Raw genomic sequence first — 23,521 nt, 5'->3', positions numbered from 1 at the left:
AACAAAGTGTCTATATCCTCACAAGTCACAAGACAGCAACGATGTTTATGATTCACGCGTTTAATTTCTTGTTTTTTGGTGGTACTGAGCATTTGTCTCATAATCTCAACAACCTTTATCTAACTTTTTTGGGATGCATTGAGCACGAGTTGCTGCAGAGACAAAATATTAGAACGGTTTCATTTGTTAGTTTCCTCCGTAGACAACTGTTTGTGGTGGTCCAATATTTCGAACCGTCGCAATCTACCCAGTTAACTTGTCCTCTGCATTATTTGCTTTTATTTATTATCATTACATAATAAATATTAGCCTAAATTGGACAATTGTTCCCTTAATTTATTTATTTGTTTCGTATTGGTCTTTTGTTTGTCATATTGATATTTTTTTATTAATTAGTTTTTCTTAAAAAAAAAACTTCAATTCTGCTTTGTGTTATTCATTATAAGTATGCATAAATGATTTATTTATGAACAATATTGTTAGACGTTTGCTAGTGAATATGATTATGAGTTCAGATATTTTTCTCATATTAGGAATAAATACACTATCAACATGTTAAAATGAAGTGTTCTTATAGAAAATGGCTATTGACATGTTTTTCTTTTTAACATACCATCAACTTTAGTGTATTACGTGGTCACACCAGTAGTCACGTAAGCAAAATTAACGTTTTTGAGAAAACATAACGGAAATGACCAATAATATGTTTTTATTCATTTTAAATGTAACAAATTTTATGTTTTTTTTTTTTGTTACAAAGCTAAGACAAAAGGGAAAAAAAGAAAGCAAAAGAAAACACTAAATCCTACGGAACCAAGTTCCGGTAGAGTCTGCAAAGAGAATATACTTGATACCTGAAGGTGGGTTAATGTAGATAAGTAGTTCATCATTAGAAGAAGTGCCTAATTTTGCCAAATAATCTGCACAATTGTTATCTTCCCGAAGGGTATGAGAAAGATTGAACAACCAATTTTGGTTGATTAAATTTCTTTATGTCTTGAATCAACGCTGCATGCTTGTGGAACTTAGGAGTTGGCTCATGAAGGATCTTAACACAGAGAAGAGAATCTGAATAGCAAATCACATCAGTAAAGTTCATAGATCTTGCTAGACTAAGTCCATGAAACAAAGCAGTTAATTCAGCATAAAGAATTTCCGAAGAGTGAGGAATAAAGTCAGAGTAACCTCTAATCCAATTTTCTGCTGAAGATCGAAGAAGACCACCAAATCCAGCTCTAATAGGAGAATCCAAACAACTTCCATCAACATTAATAATAATACAATCCCGATTAGAGGGATTCCATTGGACCCACCTGTCATCCCGGGTGCTAGAATTAAGAGTAGGAAAGCAAATGTTGAAGGTAGAAGAAGTTTTGGACCTCCATTTCAAGGCGATGAAATGAAAGATTTGTATTGGATAGGCAAGATGAGTTTCTGTTCCGCCAAGACCACCAAAGGCATGCGACAAACATGTTATCCCTGTGTTGCTTAAATTATGTTTTATCCAACTAATAGGATCAGTTTCCATAAAGAAATTTTGAGAAGAAAAACAAAGAGTCAAGCAAAGGTTTTTAGAGTGCAGACAGTCTCTTCCTCATTGGAGCAACGAGTACAAAGGCTGGAGGCAACCATGTTTCGATGATGTAGAAGAGATAAGGTTGGAACCGAGTTGTGACAAACAAGCCACAATAGGAATTTAATTTTTTTTAGGGAGATGCAGCTTCCAAATCTAAGTCCAAGAAGTGGTTGTGATATCTGCACCTCTATGATTCAAGAGCCAAGAATAACTGCTCTTTGTATTATAGTAACCGATGGTTGTGAACACGTTATTTTTTGTAAGAGTTGTCACACTTATTAAAAAAATAAAATATAATAATTGAATTTTGAATTTTTATGCTTTTTTTTTATAAAAATTGGTTTTTTCTTACTAAAAATTGGTTTTTTTATTATTTATTTTTAATGCCACATCAATTTATTTTATAAAAACATAATTTTCTTAAAAAAAATCAAGATAATCATATATTTTTAACTAAATCTTGAAGATTTTAAAAGACTTTGTGAGATTGTATTGATTTTATGCGATTTTAGAAGACTTTTTTGAATGACTTTTTCAATCAAGATTCTTAACACAAGAATTTGTGAGACTTTATGACACAGATTTTTGAGATTTTGAAGTACTTTATAGACTTTTAAGATTTAAATGAGTCAATAAATTCGATATAAATTCCTTCTAAAATAATAATGAATCAATCAATGAAAATTAATCCTTCCTTAAAAAAATCAACAATCATTAATATAATAAAAAAATCAATGAATAAAATTCTACAAAAAAAAAATTAATGAATAAACAAAAAAAAAATTTAAAAAAAAAATGACGAACAATGTTCTGTTGCTGTTGTTGAAACATGTTGTTGTATATATTTTCAATGTCTATATCCTATAATGAATCGTGACACTCTACGGTAGCAGGACAACCATGAAGAGGAAACGTGATAGAGAGGTAGGGAGAAAATATAAGCGATTATAAAAAACATGAGATAATCAGGAAACATGAAATAGAAACATGAGGAAAGATGAAAAAAATAAAAAACAATGAGAATCCATCAAAATCTCATGATATGAGAAAAAACTTTTTGTAGCTCAAAATTTACTAAAAAGTCCATCAAAATCCATTAAAATCCTATTTTTTAAACAATCCATTGAAATTAGAATATTTTTGAATACCACAAGACTTTTTGTAAGTTGTAAAGAGTTTTGATTGAATACCACTGGACTTTTTTAAAATCTTTTAAAATCTTAATTGAATACCACTAGACTTTTTTAAAGTCTTTTAAAATCATAATTAAATACCACATGATTTTGTCATCATAAAAAAGTCTTTTAAAATCCATTGAAATCTTAATTGAATACACCCCCTAAATTAAAATAAAGGCTTAATTAGTAAAATAGTCCCTTAAAGACATTTTTGGTTTCACATTGGTCCCTTAAAGAAAAAAAGGTTCGAATAGGTCCCTTAAAGAAAAAAAGGTCTGAATAGGTCCCTTAAAGACATCTTTGTTAATCAGTTTGGTCCTTTCCATCCATTTTTTCGAGGACCAAACTGATTAACAGAGATGTCTTTAAGGGACCAAACTGATTAACAGAGATGTCTTTAAGGGACCTATTCGAACTTTTTTTTCTTTAAAGGACCTATTCGGTTTTTTTTTCTTTAAGGGACCAATGTGAAACCAAAAATATCTTTAAGGGACCATTTTACTAATTAAGCCTAAAATAAATTTTTTTTTTTTTTAGGAAAAAAAAAACACTAAACAACTTATATATTTTTCTCACGCGTAACCCTCTTCTCCTTCTCTTCACCTTCATCTTCTTCTTACCAACCTTAAAAACCATTCCTTCTTCCAATTCTCAAATTCAATTCCATCATAGCATCACTTTTCCCCTTTCTCATAATTTCAATTCAAAAGATAACTCAATTCAACCAATCAATTTTCAATCACCAAACCCTAACAATCAACCGTGGCACCACCGGCGATCCAATCGCCAAACCCAGAAGAAATCCAACAATTCCGTCAACATGGCTTATCTGTCAACATTACTCACTCTCATCAGAGCTTTCCCTTCTCTTGAACCCAAAACCGCCACTTTCGCTCTTGAACCCATGGCTTAATTTTCTGGATTTAAGGGAAAGGGATAGAACTTGGAAGATCAATGTTTGGGTGGAATCTCTAATTTCTAATTTCTTATTATTTGCTGTTATTCGATTTTGGATTATAGATTATTGCTATAATTTATCCATTTATTTTAATTTCTTAACTAGTGATAACTGATTAGTGATTACTAATTGGATTATATTATATAATTTTATTAATAATTTTTTTAATTTCTTTTTCTTTTAAAAAAATATTTATTATTTTAACATTATTTATCTAGGTAGCACAAATTATTTTAATAAAAAATAAATGAAAAGCCACATAGGCTTTGTACATGATCAATTTTGTCCAATCAACGTCCAACTAAGCTTGACACATCATCAAAAGTAAAGATTCTAAGGTCTAAGTGTCCATTGGGGGTGTTAAATGATGAAATCTTGATATTACAAGGTAATCATATGCAGGGAGTAGAGCAAATCTAGCGTATTTTGTGGGAGGTAAAATCCTATTTAGAAGTGCTTATGATAAAACTGATGTGAAAGCAGAGATATAATTTCAATACCAAATAGATTGAAGCTCAACAAAGATATATTTTACATTCCTTTAACTTACAATAGCTGTTGCCCTTTCAGAAGTGCTTATGATACAAAGTCAAAGTGGTAAATAAATCAGTGCAAGCTAAATGTCCTCTTTAAAATATAACGTAGCCCACAAGTGATTAATATCATCACCTTATCAAAACATGAAAATAAAAATAAAAAAATAAAAAATAATAAGAATTTCATGTAGGAGTTACTGAACCTTATTTATTTTTTACTTTTGAAGCACCACATACTAACAGCCTTTACTACAACAACGCAGACGAGAGTTGCATCATTAATTCTATAAATATATGTTGCATTTTACTTCACTTTGAACCCCCCTACTGCTTTAACTCTTTGATGACGAGGAAGCATTCAAATGTTTTCTTCTCTTCGCTTCAGGTTCTCCTAAATGCAAGGAAACAAAATTATCTTCATCGGGTTCATTCCTAAGTTCGGAGAGACTTTTGAATTCCAAGTCTTCTTTTAGGTAGCTTTGATGAGCTGGGGATTTGCCTGCAAAACTAGTTGGTATGAACTGGTGTTCTACATTTGGAACTGTTTCGATCTCATTTCTCGTAAGAAATTCACAGGGACTTAATGATGGTTTCACTATATTAGATGGTTCTTCTTCAACTAGAACTTGTTGCATATTTAAGCAAAAAGGCTCGAAGCTCTCTTCAAGCTTTTCTTTCACTGGCACAACGGGAGATGATTCTCCAACTGTAGAACCAATTCCAGCAGTAGAGCCAATTCTTTCCTCTTGCACCGCAGCTAAAATGTGACAAAAGAAAGGAAAAGTCAGCTGTAGATTCTCAGCGAATAAATAAATGTTTTGGCAATTAAATGCTACAGAAACAAACCGTGGAGTGCTTCATTTGTTGTTACAAGATCAAGTTCAAGGAGATCAAGAAGCCGTCCAAGGTCAACACCACTTGTCCAATTCTCAGGGGGTTGACCAACTCGTAGTTTCAAACGACCCCGATTAGCTGTCCCGCCCCAGATAATACCAACAGGACGTGGCTTCTCCCTATTCTGACCAGTCAAGAGAATGAGGCTTCCACTGTCACCTTCAAGGTCAAACGTCTGCTGGTTCTCACCGACAACAAGAAAATCAGTGAGAAAACAAATACCTTTCTCATCATTATACTCGAGGGCATAGGCCATTATAGTCCCTGTAGTCAAACCAGAACTTCTTCCAACTTTAATCACTTGTCTACCAATAAGACTGTTAATTGGAGACTGCAAATCTATGACATGGACTTCACCAATATCACCCACACCTCTTATAGATGTAATTACATTGGTCATATTAAAATCTTCTGCAAATCGGATGAATGCACCATCAGCTCGCACAAATGTTTCTGCAAGATAACAAAATTTTGAAATGACGTTAGAACAAGTTTGACATGCCATTGTAGAATGATACTTATTTGAATAAAAAGTAACATACTATTTTATCTCATTATAAGAACTTAAATTGTTAAGTGAAGTGTAACATCTCCGAGTCTGGGAGGATGGCGGAAGAATTACATTTAGTAGATGATGTTTGGGATAATCACATCTTCGGCATTTATCATAGCAAATGAACTGGTTAGTAATTGCCGCAGAACAAAAATATTGGATTATTAAGTGCAGATTTTATCCACCTCAAGAACTAAACAGTATAACACTTTCTCAATAAAATTAAGAGCTAAAACACGTCAATAGTATACTCGCTCAGCATTCAACCTCTTAAGAGAACGTTCTAAACAGGAAGATCTTTAACTTAGCCGTAAAACCATACTCATTAAACCCATAGCCTATGCTTTGGGCTCCATAGTATGAATTCTGAGCCTTCCTGATAGACCCTTAGCTGATATCACGGGCTTAGGCAAAATTTTACGTAAGGAGGAATAGGAAGCAATAGAGGAATGATGAGGTGGCAGAGAGAGAGGGAGGTCAGTAGAGTGCCGGTGAGAATTCGGTTATATGGGGAGTAGGGAGAGAGAACAAGATCATCATAAGCGTATCAGTTCTATTAGGCACAGAATTCCGTTTCTCTGAAGAGCAATAGCTCTGCGAATAGTGGGGATTGGTTGTTCCCTTCTGCATTTTTTCATGTTATCAATAATATACAGTTTCCTTTCATTTTTCGGTGTTATTTTCCTGCTTTTCTGCATTCTGTGAGTTTGGTTTGCAACAATGGAATATATAAAAAATATCCCATAATATCTAAGATTAGTCAGAGTATTCTCTATCAACTAAAGGCTAAAACCCTATAACTTTAACACAGTAACAACGTTGTATCATCCTCTTTGACTCGTCCTGCCTCTATTTTGCTGCTTTAAAAGTGCCACTGTCTCCAAAATTCTTTCCCATCAACCACTATAGGTAAAATATTCATGATAATCTGCAATTTCAAAATAAATTACCTGGGTTTGTTCCAGCAAAAATGCCATACCAAAGATCATCAGTAATAAATGATGTTGCTCTCTCAACAGCACCAAGATATACACCAGGTCCAAGACTAGGTGGCAACGGATGAAACATCTTCTGATTTGGATAGTCCAAATCAACAGCCACATGTCGATTTGTTAGAAAACCAACTTCTCGACTTCCCGTTCGGCTTCTAACAATAGCACCTAAGGTTCCATACGTCTCTTGACTTGCAACCTGAGAACCAGAGCCAACACATGAATCGCTTCCCCTTAAGCCATCAGCAAGCTCCGTATATAATTGTTCTTTAGGAGTTTGTGCAGGTGCACCGTAATAGGAGAACTCCACAACATCCACGTCACACCAAACACCTCCTGGACCCTGTTTACAAAAATTAAGAATTGACTTTAACTTCATCAACAAAAGCTTCAACTCATTAAAGACTAGACCAAGAAAAGCATATTACCTATGTAAATACTAAATACAAAGACAACAGGAACGGAAAAAAAAAAACAAAATTATTCAATGAATAATTGAATTGAAAAAGTATAACGAGATCCACTAAGCAATGAAGAAACCTGCAACATAGCCAGAAGAACCAAAATTCCCCACCTCAAGGGCAGCAGGTAGGCACTGAACATGGTTGAGCCATTGCCTATGAACTTTATGAGCAACAAAGACAAGAATTGCTGGAATATCCGTCAAAACACCTCCTCTGATACGAAATCCAATTGCAGTGCCAAGACTGAACCTTCGTAAAATCTTACTATGAAATGCCCTAATAGTCATAAGTTCAAGCAATGATGTAGCTTGCTGTCCTGACGGCAACCGGCCCAAAGTTTCAGGTAGCACTCCCTTTTGAAGATTTCCAAAATAGTTGGCCCTGTCTTCTGCTGCGTCATTCCAGCGACTCAATGTAGGCCAAGAAAAGTAAGCTGCATTGCTTTCGGAATGCTGAACACCCACCGCAAAACTGTGTAAGTGTAGAGGGCTGGACGATTGATTAGGATGACCATAGTAGTTTCTTTCTAGGTCCAGCGCCGACTCCTCCGATTGAGTTGATCCTGAATGGTGAACTCTCAAGCCCAATCGATTCCGATTCATCTGTCAGCTCTCCTACATCACACTAAATGTAGCTTACAGATCAAAACACACCATTTCAAATTTTGACTTATGCTCGAATTTATTGACTTTTCAACATATGTGTAGAAAATTCTCAAAGTAAAAATCAACTGCATAAAGTAAAAATCATTTCATGGCTTTACTTACCTCGCGGCCGAACTCTGGACTACTAGGGCCACTTTCCCCTAGGGACCAGAGGGTTATAAACCAAAAAATAATAATATCTCCAAATCAAAAGGCTAGTAATAAAATACACTCCTAAGGGTACTCTAAAATATGTATACAAAAGCCACTCCTCCAACTCTAGAAATTCAATCATTCTTCAACATATAAACATAAGGGTACTCTAAAATATGTATACAAAAATAGGAACACATAATCTTTGAAAATAGTACTAAAATTGAAAAATTAGGACTACAATTTCTCCTTAAAACCAAAACGAATAGACCCAGAAGCAAGATACTTTCATCAAGAGATAGAGAGAGAGAAAGAGTATACCCAGAAAGTCATCTAAAGTAATAATGGGTAACCAAAAAATAAAAAAACAGAAGAATGGACAAACACTATATGCAAAAGAAAACGACAAGAGAAAACGGAAAACACAAAGTTTTAGAAGCAAAAGAAGAAAAGTAAACGCAACCCATTAAAAAGGGTAGTGAAAGATACAATCTTGCTTGGTTGTTGAGTGAGAGAAAACTAACCGATGAGTAGTGTTGTTGTTGTTGTTGGAGGTAGGAAGAAGAAGGTGTCGAAGAAGAGAAGGTTGAAGGTTTTCATGCCCTAAGAAAAGTACATGTAAAATAATCTTCTTCCAATCATCTATTAAGATTTGCAGACAAAAAGTATGATACTTGAATGAATAGGGGGCATTAGAATTAGAAATTAGAATGAATGATTATGGCAAGTGAAGTGAAGGGAGAGAAAGTTGATGATCATCATTACAAAAATTTTGTGATGATGTCTGTGAATTGTCAAGAAGCATTCATTCATTAATTAATATCTCTATATATAGTACTCTCTACATCCATCCATAATCTTTCATTTTTAAGTTTGATTAGATAAAAGCTTCATTTTGGTCCATAACCTATAACTTTGGGGAAGACAAATAAAGTAGCTTATAGTAGTTTACTAGAACTTTGATCCATGTGGTGCATGGGTCTAATTAGGTGTAATATGTAACAATAAAAAATAAAATACAAAAGTTCTAAGGACATTTTCAATAAGAGTAGTATAGGGAATTTTATGGACTAATTATTCTATATTTGTTTATGTGCTTATTTTATATTTTATATATTTTTTAAATAATTTTGGAACCCCATCGTTTTGTTTACTTATTAAAAAAAATTGTTGATAACTAAAGGTTAAAAAATTGATGATAATTAAAGGTTAAAAAAAATTAAAAACATAATCAAGAACATAAACTTAAGTAGAGACATCCATAAATAAATAAAAATTGTGATTAATTATGCCATTCAAATTTATTGAAAACAGGGTTAACATATTAGGATTCCTAAATTCTTTCATAATTGAAGCACATGTTTTAGCGGTTGAAAGGTTTTATTGTAAGTAAGAGATTCAGGTTCGATGACAAATCTGTATTTTTTTAATATAAAACTGCAATAAAAAGAAAGAGAAAATGAGAGGGGAAAAAATTTGGTTTAGGGTTAGCTTATGTTAGCAAGCTTATAATATAAGAGATTATCGGTTTTTAATTGTTTAAATTGTGCAATGAAAATTGATGGTGCTTAATTGTCGTATGAAATCTTTCCTATGAAAGTTGATGGAGCTTAACTCTTGTGGACATAATTTAAATCACAACTGGTCTTCTAGTGCATATTGTATCAATTGACCATCAGTTAATATTAAATCTGCAATGTTAAAATCTAAATAATGTATGTGATTAGTGACATGACTATGGTTGTGTTTGGTGGTATTGCAAAAAAAATTGATTTAACATAATTGAGTTTGATAATAACTTTTCAAATTACACGTGATAATAACTTTCCAAATCTCACACGATAATTATTCTCTAAATTTATGATCCGGTAGAAAAAAAATCATTGATCACGAAAGACATAAAAATATTTCGTGATGAAATAATATAGTCAACAATAATTTTGATATGATATACTTTTAAAATTGATGATGCTTATCAATTATTGCACATAATTTTAATCACGATTGGTATACTTGTCATAGTGGTTGGAAATATTGCCTTGCACTAAAGGGTTGTGGGTTCGAATCCTAGTCAAGACAAAATTGTATTATTTTTTAATAAAAATTGCAAGATAAAATGGAGGGAAAACTGAGAAACAAATTAGGGTTTAGAGTTTGCTTGTGTATACAAGCTTATAATATAAAAGATAAGCTAAAAGTTCTATTTGATAATATTTTTTTTAAAATAGTTTATATGTACTAGTTTATAGTTTATTTTTCAAATGTTATTTCAAGTAATTTATGAGTTTATAACTTATCATTTTTCTTCAATTTTACCCTACAGCTTACTTGTAAAAATTAAATGTTAATTAAACATATCTTTTTTATGTCATTTCATACTTATAAGTTATTTCAACCGCTAATTTTACCAAACATTACAAATTCAATCAGTTAGCTTATTCGTTATAAACTAAAAGCTAGCTTATAAGTTATCAACTATAAACTATCATATCGGTTATCGGCAATTTTTTACCAAACAGAGCTTATATCTCAATAGACAAATGCTGATATTAATTAATATACTAATACTATGTTTGGTATCATAGTAGATGCACCAAAATCACGGTAGTCCACCGTGATTTCACAGAAGCTACACTTTGTAGCTTTTGAAAAATCACAATAAATGACTGTGATTCTATCATATCCACCGTAATACCAAGCATAGGCTAAATGTCTTCAATTGGATTTGAATCGGTGAAATTGGAACTTTGCAATTGTGTTTGAGTTTTAACAATCTTTGTCATTTTGTACACACAAAAATAAATAAATACATGGAATAATACAAATTCAGAATCAATAAAAATCAAAATGAATAAATATATGAACAAACTCACAACATCCACGTTAATAGCATACAATGACAAAAGACCTACAAATGTAACAAAGCCTACAAATATAACAAAATTAAAGTGCTCAGAATATTCGTGTCTATGAGTTTGCAACGTTGACGACCCAAAATTATTGATTGAATATGCACTGATCTGTCAATCTCAACCAAACAAACACCACATTAAAATGAGAAAACAAAATAACGTCGCGACGACGATCAATACAACGTCACACTAAGCTGAAGAGCTAGCCCACCACAAGTTTAAATCAAAGGCATGCGATAGTTTTTGCCAAATTACGAGAACTTTTATTTTATCCAAGAGCAATATCTAAGACAATTAAATAATACATGTTAAGAAATCAAATATAAAAATATTATTTTCAAAAATTGTGTATTCAATACATTCAAGTTCAATTTTTATTTCTATTTTTGAAGCAATCAAGATAAATAATTGGTATAGTACATTTTGCTCAAAGTGAAAATCGAACTCTAATCTGTTTGTTAACAATAGAGATAATCAAAGAAAAGAGAGACATCAAAAGAGGCTAGAGTTTCATAAGAGTATTAATGACATAACATAATAAATATTCTCAACAAACTAATATCTAATAAAACATAATGGACTAGTACTTAACTTAAAAACATATCTAATACTCTCTCCGTCCCAAGATATAATAGCTATTTTGACTAAATGACACTATTCATTTATTTTGCTTTGACTATATTTTTTAATAATATATAGATATAAATATTAGCATATAAGATCTTGTTTGATTTATTTTGATGAGTATTTTCAAAATATCAAGTTTTTATAATTTTTACCAATAAAAAATTAAGAAAATTAGTTATAAAATTATGCATTGGCATACATACATTAGTCAAACTAGCTCTTATATATTGAGACGGAATGAGTAAAACATAATAGACTAGCACTTAACTTAAAAACACTCGTTTTGTCAAAAAACGAAAAACTTAAAAACACTCTTAAGTCATTTACACCCTGTAAGTCATTTATTACCACTATATGTGTGTGTGTCGAAATTTTATCAAAGGAGACATGTGGCCACTTGAAACTAATATATGAATTTATTTATTTATTTATTTATTTATTTTTTTCTATATATGAATTTATTTATTTGTGTTGAGTAAAATATATGTATTTATTGGATACAATCACAGTTTTTTTTGAAGGAGATACAATCAGGTAATAGATTAGATGCTTGTTTGTTTTGGCTTTTTTAAAAATGGTTACATAATTTTGGTGTAAAAATAATTTATAAAGAATTGTTTTATAAAAACTTTAAATGAAAATTTGATTTGAATAGTTATTATTAAAATGTTATTTTAGGTATTTCATGATTTTATTGAAAAAAAATTTAGATAACAAAATTTCAAAAAAATCACTTAATTTCAAATAGATTTTCATAAAAATCATTTTTGAAATACAACTTTTTGTAAAAATTAAGATTTTCAAATAATGTATGTTTATGCTATATGATGTCAAAATTAGTGTTTCAATTTAGAAAAAACAAATATAAAAAACTTGTAATATTTTGAAAAACGATTTTACAAAAACGATTTTAAAAAATATAAAGAAAAAATCCATTTTTTGAAAGCCGAAATAAACAGACCCTAGATTATATATATTTATATGAATTTCTTTTATGTGGGTAGTGTTTCAATTTGAGAAAACGAATATAAAAAAATTTATAATATTTTAAAAAACAATTTTACAAAATATATTTTCAAAAATACAATTGTTTTTTTTTTTAAAGCTGAAATAAACAGATCCTAAATTATATTATTTATATTAATTTCTTTTACGTGGGTGGGGTTTAGAGGGCCATCCCTGTTTGCTCCCCAAAAGTTGCGCATCCTTTCAAACTAATAATTCATTTCATACCCATATAGATATAGCTATGAAATATATAATTCAGCCATCAATAAAAGAAAATAGGCTAGCCAAACCCAAAAGGAAAAATAAAAAGGTTGGTACCCTTATATTTTTGTCTGCTTCCATTCTTTAGTAACTTCTCGGTTACAATTATAATTTTAGAGGCATATACTCAACACAAAAGTTAGCTTGAGAGTTGAGGTTTGCACATGTCATATCTCTAGCCAATGTGAATTTCTAACACACTCCCTCACGTCCAGAACTCAACAAGCTGAGAGGTCTCCACAACAAACAACAAATGGATCTAGGATAGACTATAATACCATATTAGAATTTTAAAGGCCTATATACTCAACCACAAAAGCTAGCTTGAGAGTTGAAGTTTGCACTACAATTATAAAGATTATCTATGCTATATCTCTAGCCAATGTGGGACTTCTAACAACCATGATGCTACATATTATTTTTTTGCTAAGTTTTGATTTATTTGGTTGGTTTTTCTCTTATAATAATAATTTGAGTTTAAAATTAGAGAAAACCACATGTGAATGTTTGATAGAAAAAAATTTCATTAAAAATAAATTAGATAAATATTGTGAATTTAACTTGGTTAGTAGGGACTTTACATTATAAACGAAAGAGATGTGATTCGAATTTCTGACACTTTACTTGTTCACTTTACGGATAATTTTTTTTAACTGTTAGACAATTTGATCCAAAAAATAGAATAAAATAATAAACAAGATAAGTCTACGTGAACTTAACTTATTTAGTAGAGACATTCCATTATAAATGCAGAAGCAGTTGTTTGAATTTCTCACACTCTACTTATTTATTTTACGGATAAATTTTTTAGTCACTTGATTATTTGAAAACAAATAAATAAATAAATAAATAAATAAAAAGTTAATGATAAAATGATTGGATCAAGGCAAACTGTTTTCTAATGTTCCAATTGAGGGAGGGTATATATTACAAGAATGTGAATTCGAGGAGTTGATCATGACTTATTTTGTAAAAGCACCTATTTATAAGGGACCACGTTTTGTCGCCATACTGGTTTATGATATTAGTAAACGACGAATATAAAATTTAGAAAACCATTTAACAATTGTAGTAAAAAGAAATTGTTTTCCTAAATCTTCTAACAATTGTTTACCTAAAACACATTACATTATTAATTTTTTTCTTCCTAAAAAACAAATGGCTTAACTACACATTTGGTCCATTACGATTATTTTAGGTTTCAATTTGGTCCCTTACGTTTAAAAAGTATCAATTTGGTCCCTTACGTTTATTTTAGGTTTCAAGTTAGTCTTTTCCGTCAATTTTGTCACATGTGGCAGTCAATTTGCATATGTGGACTGACATGTGGCACTTGGACACAGTGACACGTGTACTGTTCAAACGTTGAAAGTGACACGTGTACTGTTCAAACGTTGAAAGGCAAGAAAATTTCCAAGGTTGGATATTTGATTTGGCTTGCTACAACATAGTGTCTTTGACGTCTTCGGCATAATATTATGTTTAGAGGTGTTTTGTCGAATTTACTTGCACTTATTGATCAAATTATGTATATTTCGTAGTTTTGGTTTCTAGATAGAATTGGAAACAACATTACCTAAGATTATGTTAATTAGCATATTAATCTTTTAGTTTAACTTCATAGCATTTAAAGATGGTTTTGAATTGAGTATATATTTTACTCCTTATAATTCAATTTTACTCATTAGAAGAAAAAAAAAGCTAATTTTCTTATAAGTTATTAGTAAGATGAGATTTTGCTAAACAATTGCTTTCAAGTAAATTTAAACAAGAACAACAACCATTTATCTCTGTCTCACTCTCTCTCTTTGTGTCCAATCATCCATTATCCTAACATTATCTTCACATTATTAGTCACATCATATTTTCAATTTTCAATCATCAAATCATGATTTCATTCAACGGACTCGTATTTAATTATGATGCCATAGACTTGTTACACGTGTAATTTGTTGCTCGTAAAAGCCAAATGCTATCAAACAACAAGAGAAAAAAAAATAACTACAAGTAGTCTTGTAAAATAAGAGAAGCTTTTAGTATGATAATTACAGCTTAATATGTTTTTACAAAAATTTATTGGACTAACATGGTATATATGAATAAGTTTTCACTGCGGTTATCAATAATTAATTTTTGTTGAAAAAACCGTGAAACACGTAAAGATATATTCTTCTTTTTTAACTGAACTATTTGTCATGTGAAATAAGAAACATAAATCAAATCTCTGACTACATGTTTAAAAAGCTCAAGACTCTATCATTTGGAATAATTTATTTATTGGTGTAATTTTTCTATTATACTCTTAAGTCTTTAACTTCATTTTTCAATTAATTATTATTGTTTCTCTTTTTCATGCTGATTATAAATGAGATTAATATAAGATAATTTTTGAAAAGTATGAAATTATTTCTTCTAATTGAATTTCTTAAAAATATTTCAGAAACATTCGTTAGTAAGATTTTATAAAAAAATAAATTATAAAAGGAATGAGTAATATATACTCCTAGGTCGTACGAGCAATAAGATATTCTAGGATATGCCTTTAAAATTTTGTTTTTGCGATATTTCAAATCTTTTTATTAGTCTAAAGATTAGTATTTGAAAGAGATTTTGTGGATCCAAATAGAAAAAGTGGAAAGTAGTAATTAATATCTCCCTAGTTCTTGTTAAAAGGAAAAGTTCAAGAAAACAATAATTGGAATGGTACAATGGGATCCACCACCCCACAATTTGGTCTCTTATCTTACGCATGCTAATATGGTCAGCGCACAACAACCCAATCATATATGCACTATCAAAACTTGATGATCTTCGTCTACCGTGTGTGTGTGTGTATGTGCATTCATCATCCTTTGCAATGTGCAAGTTTCAACTAACAGTCCAACCATTGCAATATGTAGGAATCAGATTCCTAGCGTGGTAATTGCGTGATACACTTATAGTCGTTAGTTGTCCGATAAGAATGAGTAATTGAGATTAATTTACTTTATAAAACTGAGTTGAAATCTAAATCGTCTGATTTTAAATCAACAACCAAGATTAATTACTGCGTTAAACTGTGTCATATATGTCTACCATTGGCAACAGGAGGGCAACCTCGTAATATTGAGTGATACATATATGCCCAAGATGTTTTCTTTTGTGGTAATGTAAGGTGACTATATATGAGAGAGGGTAGATTAAAATAAATGAGGATAAAACCGTAATTAAATAAATATAAGATTAATTTAAATAAGGACTCCATCCCATACTAACCAAATTGGGAGGGAAACAAGATAAGGGAAAGCAATAGAATGTGATGGAATGAATACCATTATATTTCATTCCATTCCATCCTATATGTATCCAAAAGGGAATACTATCTCACTCCATTCTATTGCATTATATTCCATCATATTTTAGACTAGTGATTCAAGTGGTGTATCGTGCAAAAGTCATAAATGATTGTTGATTTTGAATTATTGCTGACCTTTGACATATGTTAAAGAATTTAGTCTAGTTAGATTTAGATTTTTTTTTTTGAAGACTATTTGGCCCAAGAAATTTTGATTTGTTAACATTTTAATGTCTCCATAAAGTTTATATGTATTTTTAGTGAGTTTTTAATTATTGTTACACTGGTCCTTGAATATGTATCAAAATTGAAAGAGAAAAAAAAAAGAATATTTGAAGACAAAATTGACTAACTAAAAACAAATTTGAGAATCAAAAGACTAATAAATAAGACAATTATGAATGTATTTCTAATTTTAATATATTGAGAAACTAATATAACAGCAAGTTAAACTTTCAAATATTTGTGTTAATAAATAAGACGTTTGCAAGGCTTTGTCGGAAAATGTTCTAATTGTGCAAAACAATCTTAGTATAGCCATGTGTTCAGTGCATTTTAGTGTACTTTTTAATCAATCTGTGTTATGACAATTTTACGACTTCTCTCGCTATTTTAGCGTTTTTATCATGTTTTGTGTTTAGAGTCTAGTTTTGCTATTATTTAAGTTTTGCTATTTATTTTCGTAATAAACAGTAATTTGACACCTTCTCATTGCGCAGACTATACTTGAGCTAGGAATATCGGATTAAGGCGCGGTCAGTTGAATTAGAAAGATAAGACAAAGAGCTACAACTTTCGTGTTGAAGTCCAAAGCCAATTCAGAGCGCAAAGGAGTCATATTTACTCGTCAATGTCTCAAACTTACCAAGATTTAATTATTTTCAGCATAACTTTTATTTTTCGGCCCAATTGTTTTGTGGCCCATTTTCCTCGATGTATAAAAACAAAATTCTGACTCAGGTCAGGGATTATTCATCTTTCACGAAAATAAGAAAAGAACCCTAGCAGCCGTCACTGACTATGGAGAACTAAACTTTCATTCGATCCATTGGTGTGTAAGGAATCTTGTTCTTGATTCTTGAGGTTCGGTTTTAATATCAATTCATATGTTTATGCTTATCATATATCAATTTTCGTGTCTCCTCCCTTTTATGTATGAGTTTGATACAATTGATGCTTAATTATTTTGTTTCATATTCATACTATCGAGACTATTCGAATTTATTCATCGCTTGTATAAATTAATTTGAATAGAAAATTGTTATATGCTTTTTCGCTTGCAAAAAGGGCTGAATGAATTATTGTTATGATCTTATCTGTGTTATCGGTGACGCTTGATCACCCCCATAGTTAATTGAACATGTTGATGCTTAATCATCGAATTCTTTATTGAACTGATTTTCGCTTGTTAAATTAGTTATGTAATCAGCCGAAGCATAAACTAAACGAACACTCTCATGAGAACCTAGAATAGATGATAAACAAGATTTCCTAAAACCAATGGATTGATTGTGTTATTATAAATTGAATTACACGCTTATTGCTTTCTGTTACCAAAACAAAACCCCCATATTTTATAGTTCTCAATTTGGTTCTAATACTGTTAAATTGATTGCGAGTCCTTGAGAAACGACCAAGGTTAACTACCTTGTACTACTATTATTTTGATCACGAAACGACAATGATCAAATTGGCGCCGCTGTCGGGGACTCATAATTGTGTTAATCAGTATTAGAATTGCTTATTTCTTTTGTTATTTCGTGTCTGCCGTATAAAAAAAATAAGAGACGATTTAGGGCTAAATTGCGTCTGTTTTGCTTTTTGACCACCCCATTCCATCAGGAAAAAAATCAGGGTTCAAAGTCCCCCATTTTGGGACAAAATAACGGGACAGGACCCTCTCACTCTCAGCCCCAAATTCCTTGTTTTTCTATTTTATTTTAATTTTTTACTGTTTTCATATTTTCAAAAAAATCCAAAAAAATTTGTATCATCTCAATTTTATTTAATTAGAATTTTCGTGGTATTTTTAGATTTTATTACATTCAGTTTGACCTGTTTTCTATTTTACTCACCTATTTTCGTTGTAGGGATATAGTTGGAATTACCATAATTGTTGTTTGTCACTTATTGCATGACCAGGTCTGCTGGACAATTCCAATTAGTTCTTCCTGATCCTGAGATAGAAAGAACACTCCACGCACTAGGCTCAACCGAGCTAATAGTGTGCAACCCGGTAACATTGATTCTAACTCTATCTCTGATTATTTCCATAACTTATTTCATTATGATTCTGAACATCATAACATGGCTGCTGAACAAACATTGAGGCAGCTTGCTGCTCCTGATGTTAATTACAATGGCTTGTGTATTGAATATGCTGACGTTAATGTACCTTTTGAATTGAAATCTGGTTTAATACACTTGTTGCCAAGGTTTAATGGTCTTCCAGGTGAGGACCCGCACAAGCATTTGAAGGAGTTTCAGGTTGTATGCTCCATACCATTGAGGCCTGAAGGTATCACAAAAGATCATATCAAGCTGAGAGCCTTCCCGTTCTCATTGCAGGGTGCTGCCAAAGACTGACTCTACTATCTCGAGCCAAATTCTGTTTCATCTTGGGCTGACTTGAAGAAGGTTTTTCTTGAAAAATATTTCCCTGCCTCCAGAGCTGCTTCGATCAGAAAAGAAATATGTGGTATCAGGCAGGGCAATGAGACATTGGCTGAGTATTGGGAGAGATTCAAACAGCTAGTTTTCAGCTGCCCTCAACACCAAATCACTGAACAACTTCTCATCCAGTATTTCTATGAGGACTTGCAACCAATGGATAGGAACATCTTGGATGCTGCTAGTGGTGGAGCACTTGTTGATAAGACTCCAGTTGTTGAGAATTAAGTGACATATTCTCAATCAGAGTTTTGGCAGCAGCTGGAGTCTTATCAACAAGTGCTCCACCACTAGCAGCATCCAAGATGTTCCTATCCATTGGTTGCAAGCCCTCATAGAAATACTGGATGAGAAGTTGTTCAGTGATTTGGTGTTGAGGGCAGCTGGAAACTAGCTGTTTGAATCTCTCCCAATACTCAGCCAATGTCTCATTGCCCTGCCTGATACCACATATTTCTTTTCTGATCGAAGCAGCTCTGGAGGCAGGGAAATATTTTTCAAGAAAAATCTTCTTCAAGTCAGCCCAAGATGAAACAGAATTTGGCTCGAGATAGTAGAGCCAGTCTTTGGCAGCACCCTACAATGAGAACGGGAAGGCTCTTAGCTTGATATGATCTTCTGTGATACCTTCAGGCCTCAATGGTGTGGAGCATACAACCTGAAACTCCTTCAAATGCTTGTGCGGGTCCTCACCTGCAAGATCATTAAACCTTGGCAACAAGTGTATTAAACCAGATTTCAATTCAAAAGGTACATCAACGTCAGCATATTCAATACACAAGCCATTGTAATTAACATCAGGAGCAGCAAGCTGCCTCAATGTTTGTTCAGCAGCCATGTTATGATGTTCAAGTTCAGAATCAGAATGAAATATATGAGGAATAAGGTCAAGGCATTCTCTTTTCATCATGAAATAATGTCTTTTAGTTCAAATGACTTCAACAAAACTATCTTGAAATACAATCTAATGGCGGTTGATACTGAAATTAGCCACGAAGGCATCTAATCTAGATATGAAACACAGACACAACACTAGAAATAGTTTTAAAAAAATGAGTTAATTCACATGTGTCGGATACCAGTCACCAGACACACCTTCCATTAAAAGTGTCGGTGCTACAAAGTGTCAAAACTCATAATAAAGAAAATGTTACAAGGCTACCAGAATGCTTCTAGCAAAGCTCTATTAACCTTTTCAGAAGCCAACGAGGTATATATGAATGCATGATTTAATACAGGAAAATTGCTCATCACAAACTATCATAACAAACAGCTTCAATCAATGCAAGTCCAATTACAGATAAATTATAACACTAAAGCATACACACACAAATTTGTCTCTTTTATTTCGAAAATATTTTATTCCTCAAAGCATGGCTGTTTTTGCAACATTTCAACAAAACAAACCCTTAAAAAGAAACTGAAATGTCTCATCACTTACAAATTTTACAAACAGTCATCAACTTAAGCAGAGAACCTTTCTCTGTCGTGAGGAGCAGAATAATCGATGTTTGGCCCCTCGGGAACGATCCCAAATGGATTGATAGAAGGATGACTTCCATAGTAATGCAACTTTATATGTTCCATGTTTACTGTACTACTAATACCAGGAATTTGGAAAATGTCTTTGGTATAATTGAAGATATTTGGGTATTCCCGTATTAGTTTCTTGTTACACTTAAAGTGAACTGCATAAACCTGCAATTACGACAATAACTTATTACTCAAAAATCAAAACATTGGAATCGGTAGATTGCAACAAAATGAGTCCTAAAATATGAAAGCAGAAAAGCCATGCAATGGGCGAATTGCCATAGTTCTTGCATGTTACTGTAATACAATCAAAATGTTGAGCAGATATATTAGCACAAAAAGAATGAAGAAAAAGCTTTAAATTTGAGTTCTACTTCAGAGCTTTCCCCTTCAGCATTTTATAAAGTAAACCATTAAGTATCAATCTAATAACAACAAAGCAATAAAAAGAAGGAAAAATTGTGATTATAATGATTAATGACTGTGGTGCCTAAGGATATGTTTGGATAGAGAAGTTTGAAAAAAAAGAAAGGGAGGGCAATATTGAATTTCAAAGTTTTTCAGAAGAATGAAATTTGACAGTACAAACTCCATGGTTTTACAACATATTCCGTAAAATCAACATAAATGTAGACACACAAACTCAAACACTATATACCTCATCAAATCTAATGAGAGTGACAAACAAACGAATGTCTGCTTCAGTAAGCTTGTTGCCACATATATAGCGTTGCTTGCTTAGTATATCTTCACATCTATCCAAAGCTTCGTATAATTCTCTTGTAGCCTACAAAAAGGACCAAATGAACAGTTTCAAATGCCTAATGAATGTAAAATTCAAGTATTAAGTATTAAATACACCTAAAAAATTTAAGCATTGCTTCATACCTCAATGTATGGTTCCTGCTTCTTTGCAAACCCACATTTATAAACACCGTTGTTTATATCATGATAAGTCCATTCATTAGTCTCATCAATTTGGGCTTGCAATTCAGAGGGATACAAGTCCAAGGTGGGATTCTCTGCGATATTGTTGAATTCAGTATTAAACATGCGGATAATCTCCGAGCTCTCGTTGTTAACAATTGTCTTGAGTTTTTTATCCCACAGAATCTGGGTAGATCAAAATCCGTGAGCTAACAATAAACATCTTGTGAGTAAAGCAAACAAGAAAAGCTAAGAAAGAAACCGGTCCATTATAAAGTGAAAACCTACTGGAACAGTGAACTTTCCGGTGTAGTTTGTACTTGCAATTTCATAAAGTTCTCTAACACTCTTTGCTCCATTCAAGTGATCAGGTTCAGCTCCAAGAACCTCGGTATTCAATTCAGGAAAAACCCATCCCATATATCCATCTGTTTCTTTAGTTCTTCCCCATATCGGTTTGACCACCTGATTATTAAACACGCAAGATATGAAATTTCTATGAGGAAAGATTGAGATCACTGTACTTGAAAATTTTAAACGGAAAGCCTACTAACCGAGAAACTGATGGCTTTGTCGAGTCCTTTGATCTTCAAGTAAGCAAGGCATCTGCAAGCCCAAGGACAAGCATATGATATATAGAGATGATATCTTCCTGACTCTGGTGGAAATTGGGAATTAGGATCCTTTGAAACAAATTGTCGGAATGTGGAAGCAGATCTCGTGAATGCTCCTGAGTCCGATATCTCATCCAATGAAGATCGTGCCATTTCAACAATATGCTAATGCTACGAAATAGATATTTTAAGAAAGAATCACAAACAACACAACTTTCAAAGTAGGAAAATGGTATAAAAGAAAACTTAAGCCATCTTTTGTTAAACAACTCAATTAAGCGCTTATAGCATAAATGAAGTGCTAGTGCTTATCATATAAGTGCTTATGTAAAATCTATTTTCATATAAGCTATAAACTGTAATCATAAGCTATCCCGAAGAGCTTATGGAAATAAGCTAAAAACAGCTTATGAAGATACAATTTTCGCTAGTGAAAACTTATGAATTAACATAAACGCTGATTTATTATCATAAATTATTTTTCATAAGCTCAAAAATAAACTAATCCAAACGGGCCCAATTTCTATAACAAAAGATAAAATAAAGACAAACAATTTTCATATAAGCTATAAACTGTAATCATAAGCGATCCTAGAGAGCTTATGGAAATAAGCTGAAAACAGCTTATGAAACAGAATTACAAGTGCTTATGCCAATAAATTAGGTCAAATAAGTAAATCAAAATAAGCCATTAGTTCAAGGAAAAGTGCATCTTTGCATAATCTAAACAACTACACTAGAGAGACTTAACCAAAACCTTAAAAGCATGAAGCCACATAGTAAGATAATAGTAACTACCATCTTCGATTAATAATAAATAATAGTAATAAATTGGAATCAATTATGAGTTAGTTAATTTTATGAAGAAGTATCCTCATCCAAATAAGAGCTTTTACCAAATCAATTAGATGTAAATCAGCCAGAAAAGCATAAATCTATGAACTGTAAATGTTGAGATCAAATAAAAGTCAACAAATTTGACAAGTATTAATGATGAATTTTAACAATAGTAGCATGGTTATTGCATAAAGAAAGAGAAGGTGGTTTTTACCTTGTGGTTGCAGTTGAAGTGGTGGGAGAAGAACAAAGGGAACAAGTTAAAGGAAGAGGTTTTGGGAAAGAGCGGTGATCTTAGACAAAACATGCTTTGCTTTATTTACACTACAAATAATAAAGTTTGAATTAAGTTATATTAAGATTGTTACGTCATCATGACCAACATTTGGGGAGAAATATTGGAGAATTGCATTCACTAACCGAAAAAATATATTTAATTGCATAATTAATGTATTTAGTCTATAAATAACACGTTAGAAAGTAGATAAATTTGGGTCAATGCTAACTAGTTTCAAGACACTAACAGTGAGGCTGTGAAGAGTCTCATTGAATTGGATTGACACATTCAGTTAAGAGTGCAACACACTAACTCATCACCACTCTCTTATTAATAATGTATTAAGAGATAATGATGGTCATGAATTTTTTTATAAGCAAAAATTAGGTCATGATTTTTTTATTTATTTTTTTATAATAGGTCATGAACTTTTTTATAAGCAAATTAGGTTGATAATAAATAGTATTAAATAAAAATCAGGTCATGAATTTTTTTATAAGCAAAAATTAGGTCATAATAGTTGAATATTACAAAATGTTATACTCAATAAATTATTAAGTGATAATGAATATG

The 23,521-nt window shown here is 31.8% G+C and overlaps 2 protein-coding genes across 6 annotated transcripts; both read right to left on the bottom strand.

Annotated features, from left to right (window-relative positions):
- Positions 1-4,220: 4,220 nt before the first annotated feature.
- On the bottom strand, positions 4,221-8,893 carry LOC123907897 (protein NARROW LEAF 1-like). Of its 4 annotated transcripts, none has more exons than XM_045958350.1 (5): positions 8,473-8,893; positions 7,262-7,775; positions 6,646-7,030; positions 5,095-5,595; positions 4,221-5,005 (listed from the first exon to the last, which is right to left on the bottom strand). In XM_045958350.1, the coding sequence occupies exons 2-5, from the start codon at positions 7,751-7,753 to the stop codon at positions 4,581-4,583; spliced, it is 1,803 nt and encodes a 600-aa protein (XP_045814306.1). In that variant the 5' UTR covers positions 7,754-7,775; positions 8,473-8,893; the 3' UTR covers positions 4,221-4,580. The 4 variants fall into 4 exon arrangements, with proteins under 4 accessions (XP_045814306.1, XP_045814307.1, XP_045814305.1 ...); XM_045958351.1 differs by having other exon boundaries at positions 7,228-7,775; positions 8,473-8,860; XM_045958349.1 differs by having other exon boundaries at positions 7,262-7,765; positions 8,473-8,855.
- An 11,188-nt stretch (positions 8,894-20,081) lies between these two features.
- On the bottom strand, positions 20,082-23,011 carry LOC123907896 (glutathionyl-hydroquinone reductase YqjG). 2 transcript variants are annotated; one of them, XM_045958347.1, is made up of 6 exons: positions 22,886-23,011; positions 21,775-21,999; positions 21,509-21,685; positions 21,182-21,406; positions 20,952-21,080; positions 20,082-20,458 (listed from the first exon to the last, which is right to left on the bottom strand). In XM_045958347.1, exons 1-6 carry the CDS (start codon positions 22,976-22,978, stop codon positions 20,225-20,227), a joined length of 1,083 nt encoding a protein of 360 aa, XP_045814303.1. In that variant the 5' UTR covers positions 22,979-23,011; the 3' UTR covers positions 20,082-20,224. The 2 variants fall into 2 exon arrangements, with proteins under 2 accessions (XP_045814303.1, XP_045814304.1); XM_045958348.1 differs by having other exon boundaries at positions 21,775-22,005; positions 22,886-23,003.
- Between the last annotated feature and the right edge of the window lie 510 nt (positions 23,012-23,521).

Source organism: Trifolium pratense, linkage group LG2 (assembly GCF_020283565.1).
Source record: "Trifolium pratense cultivar HEN17-A07 linkage group LG2, ARS_RC_1.1, whole genome shotgun sequence".
Classification (NCBI taxonomy): Eukaryota; Viridiplantae; Streptophyta; class Magnoliopsida; order Fabales; family Fabaceae; genus Trifolium; species Trifolium pratense.
Note: the sequence above shows the minus strand (reverse complement) of the source record. Positions and strands in the feature narration are given on the sequence as shown.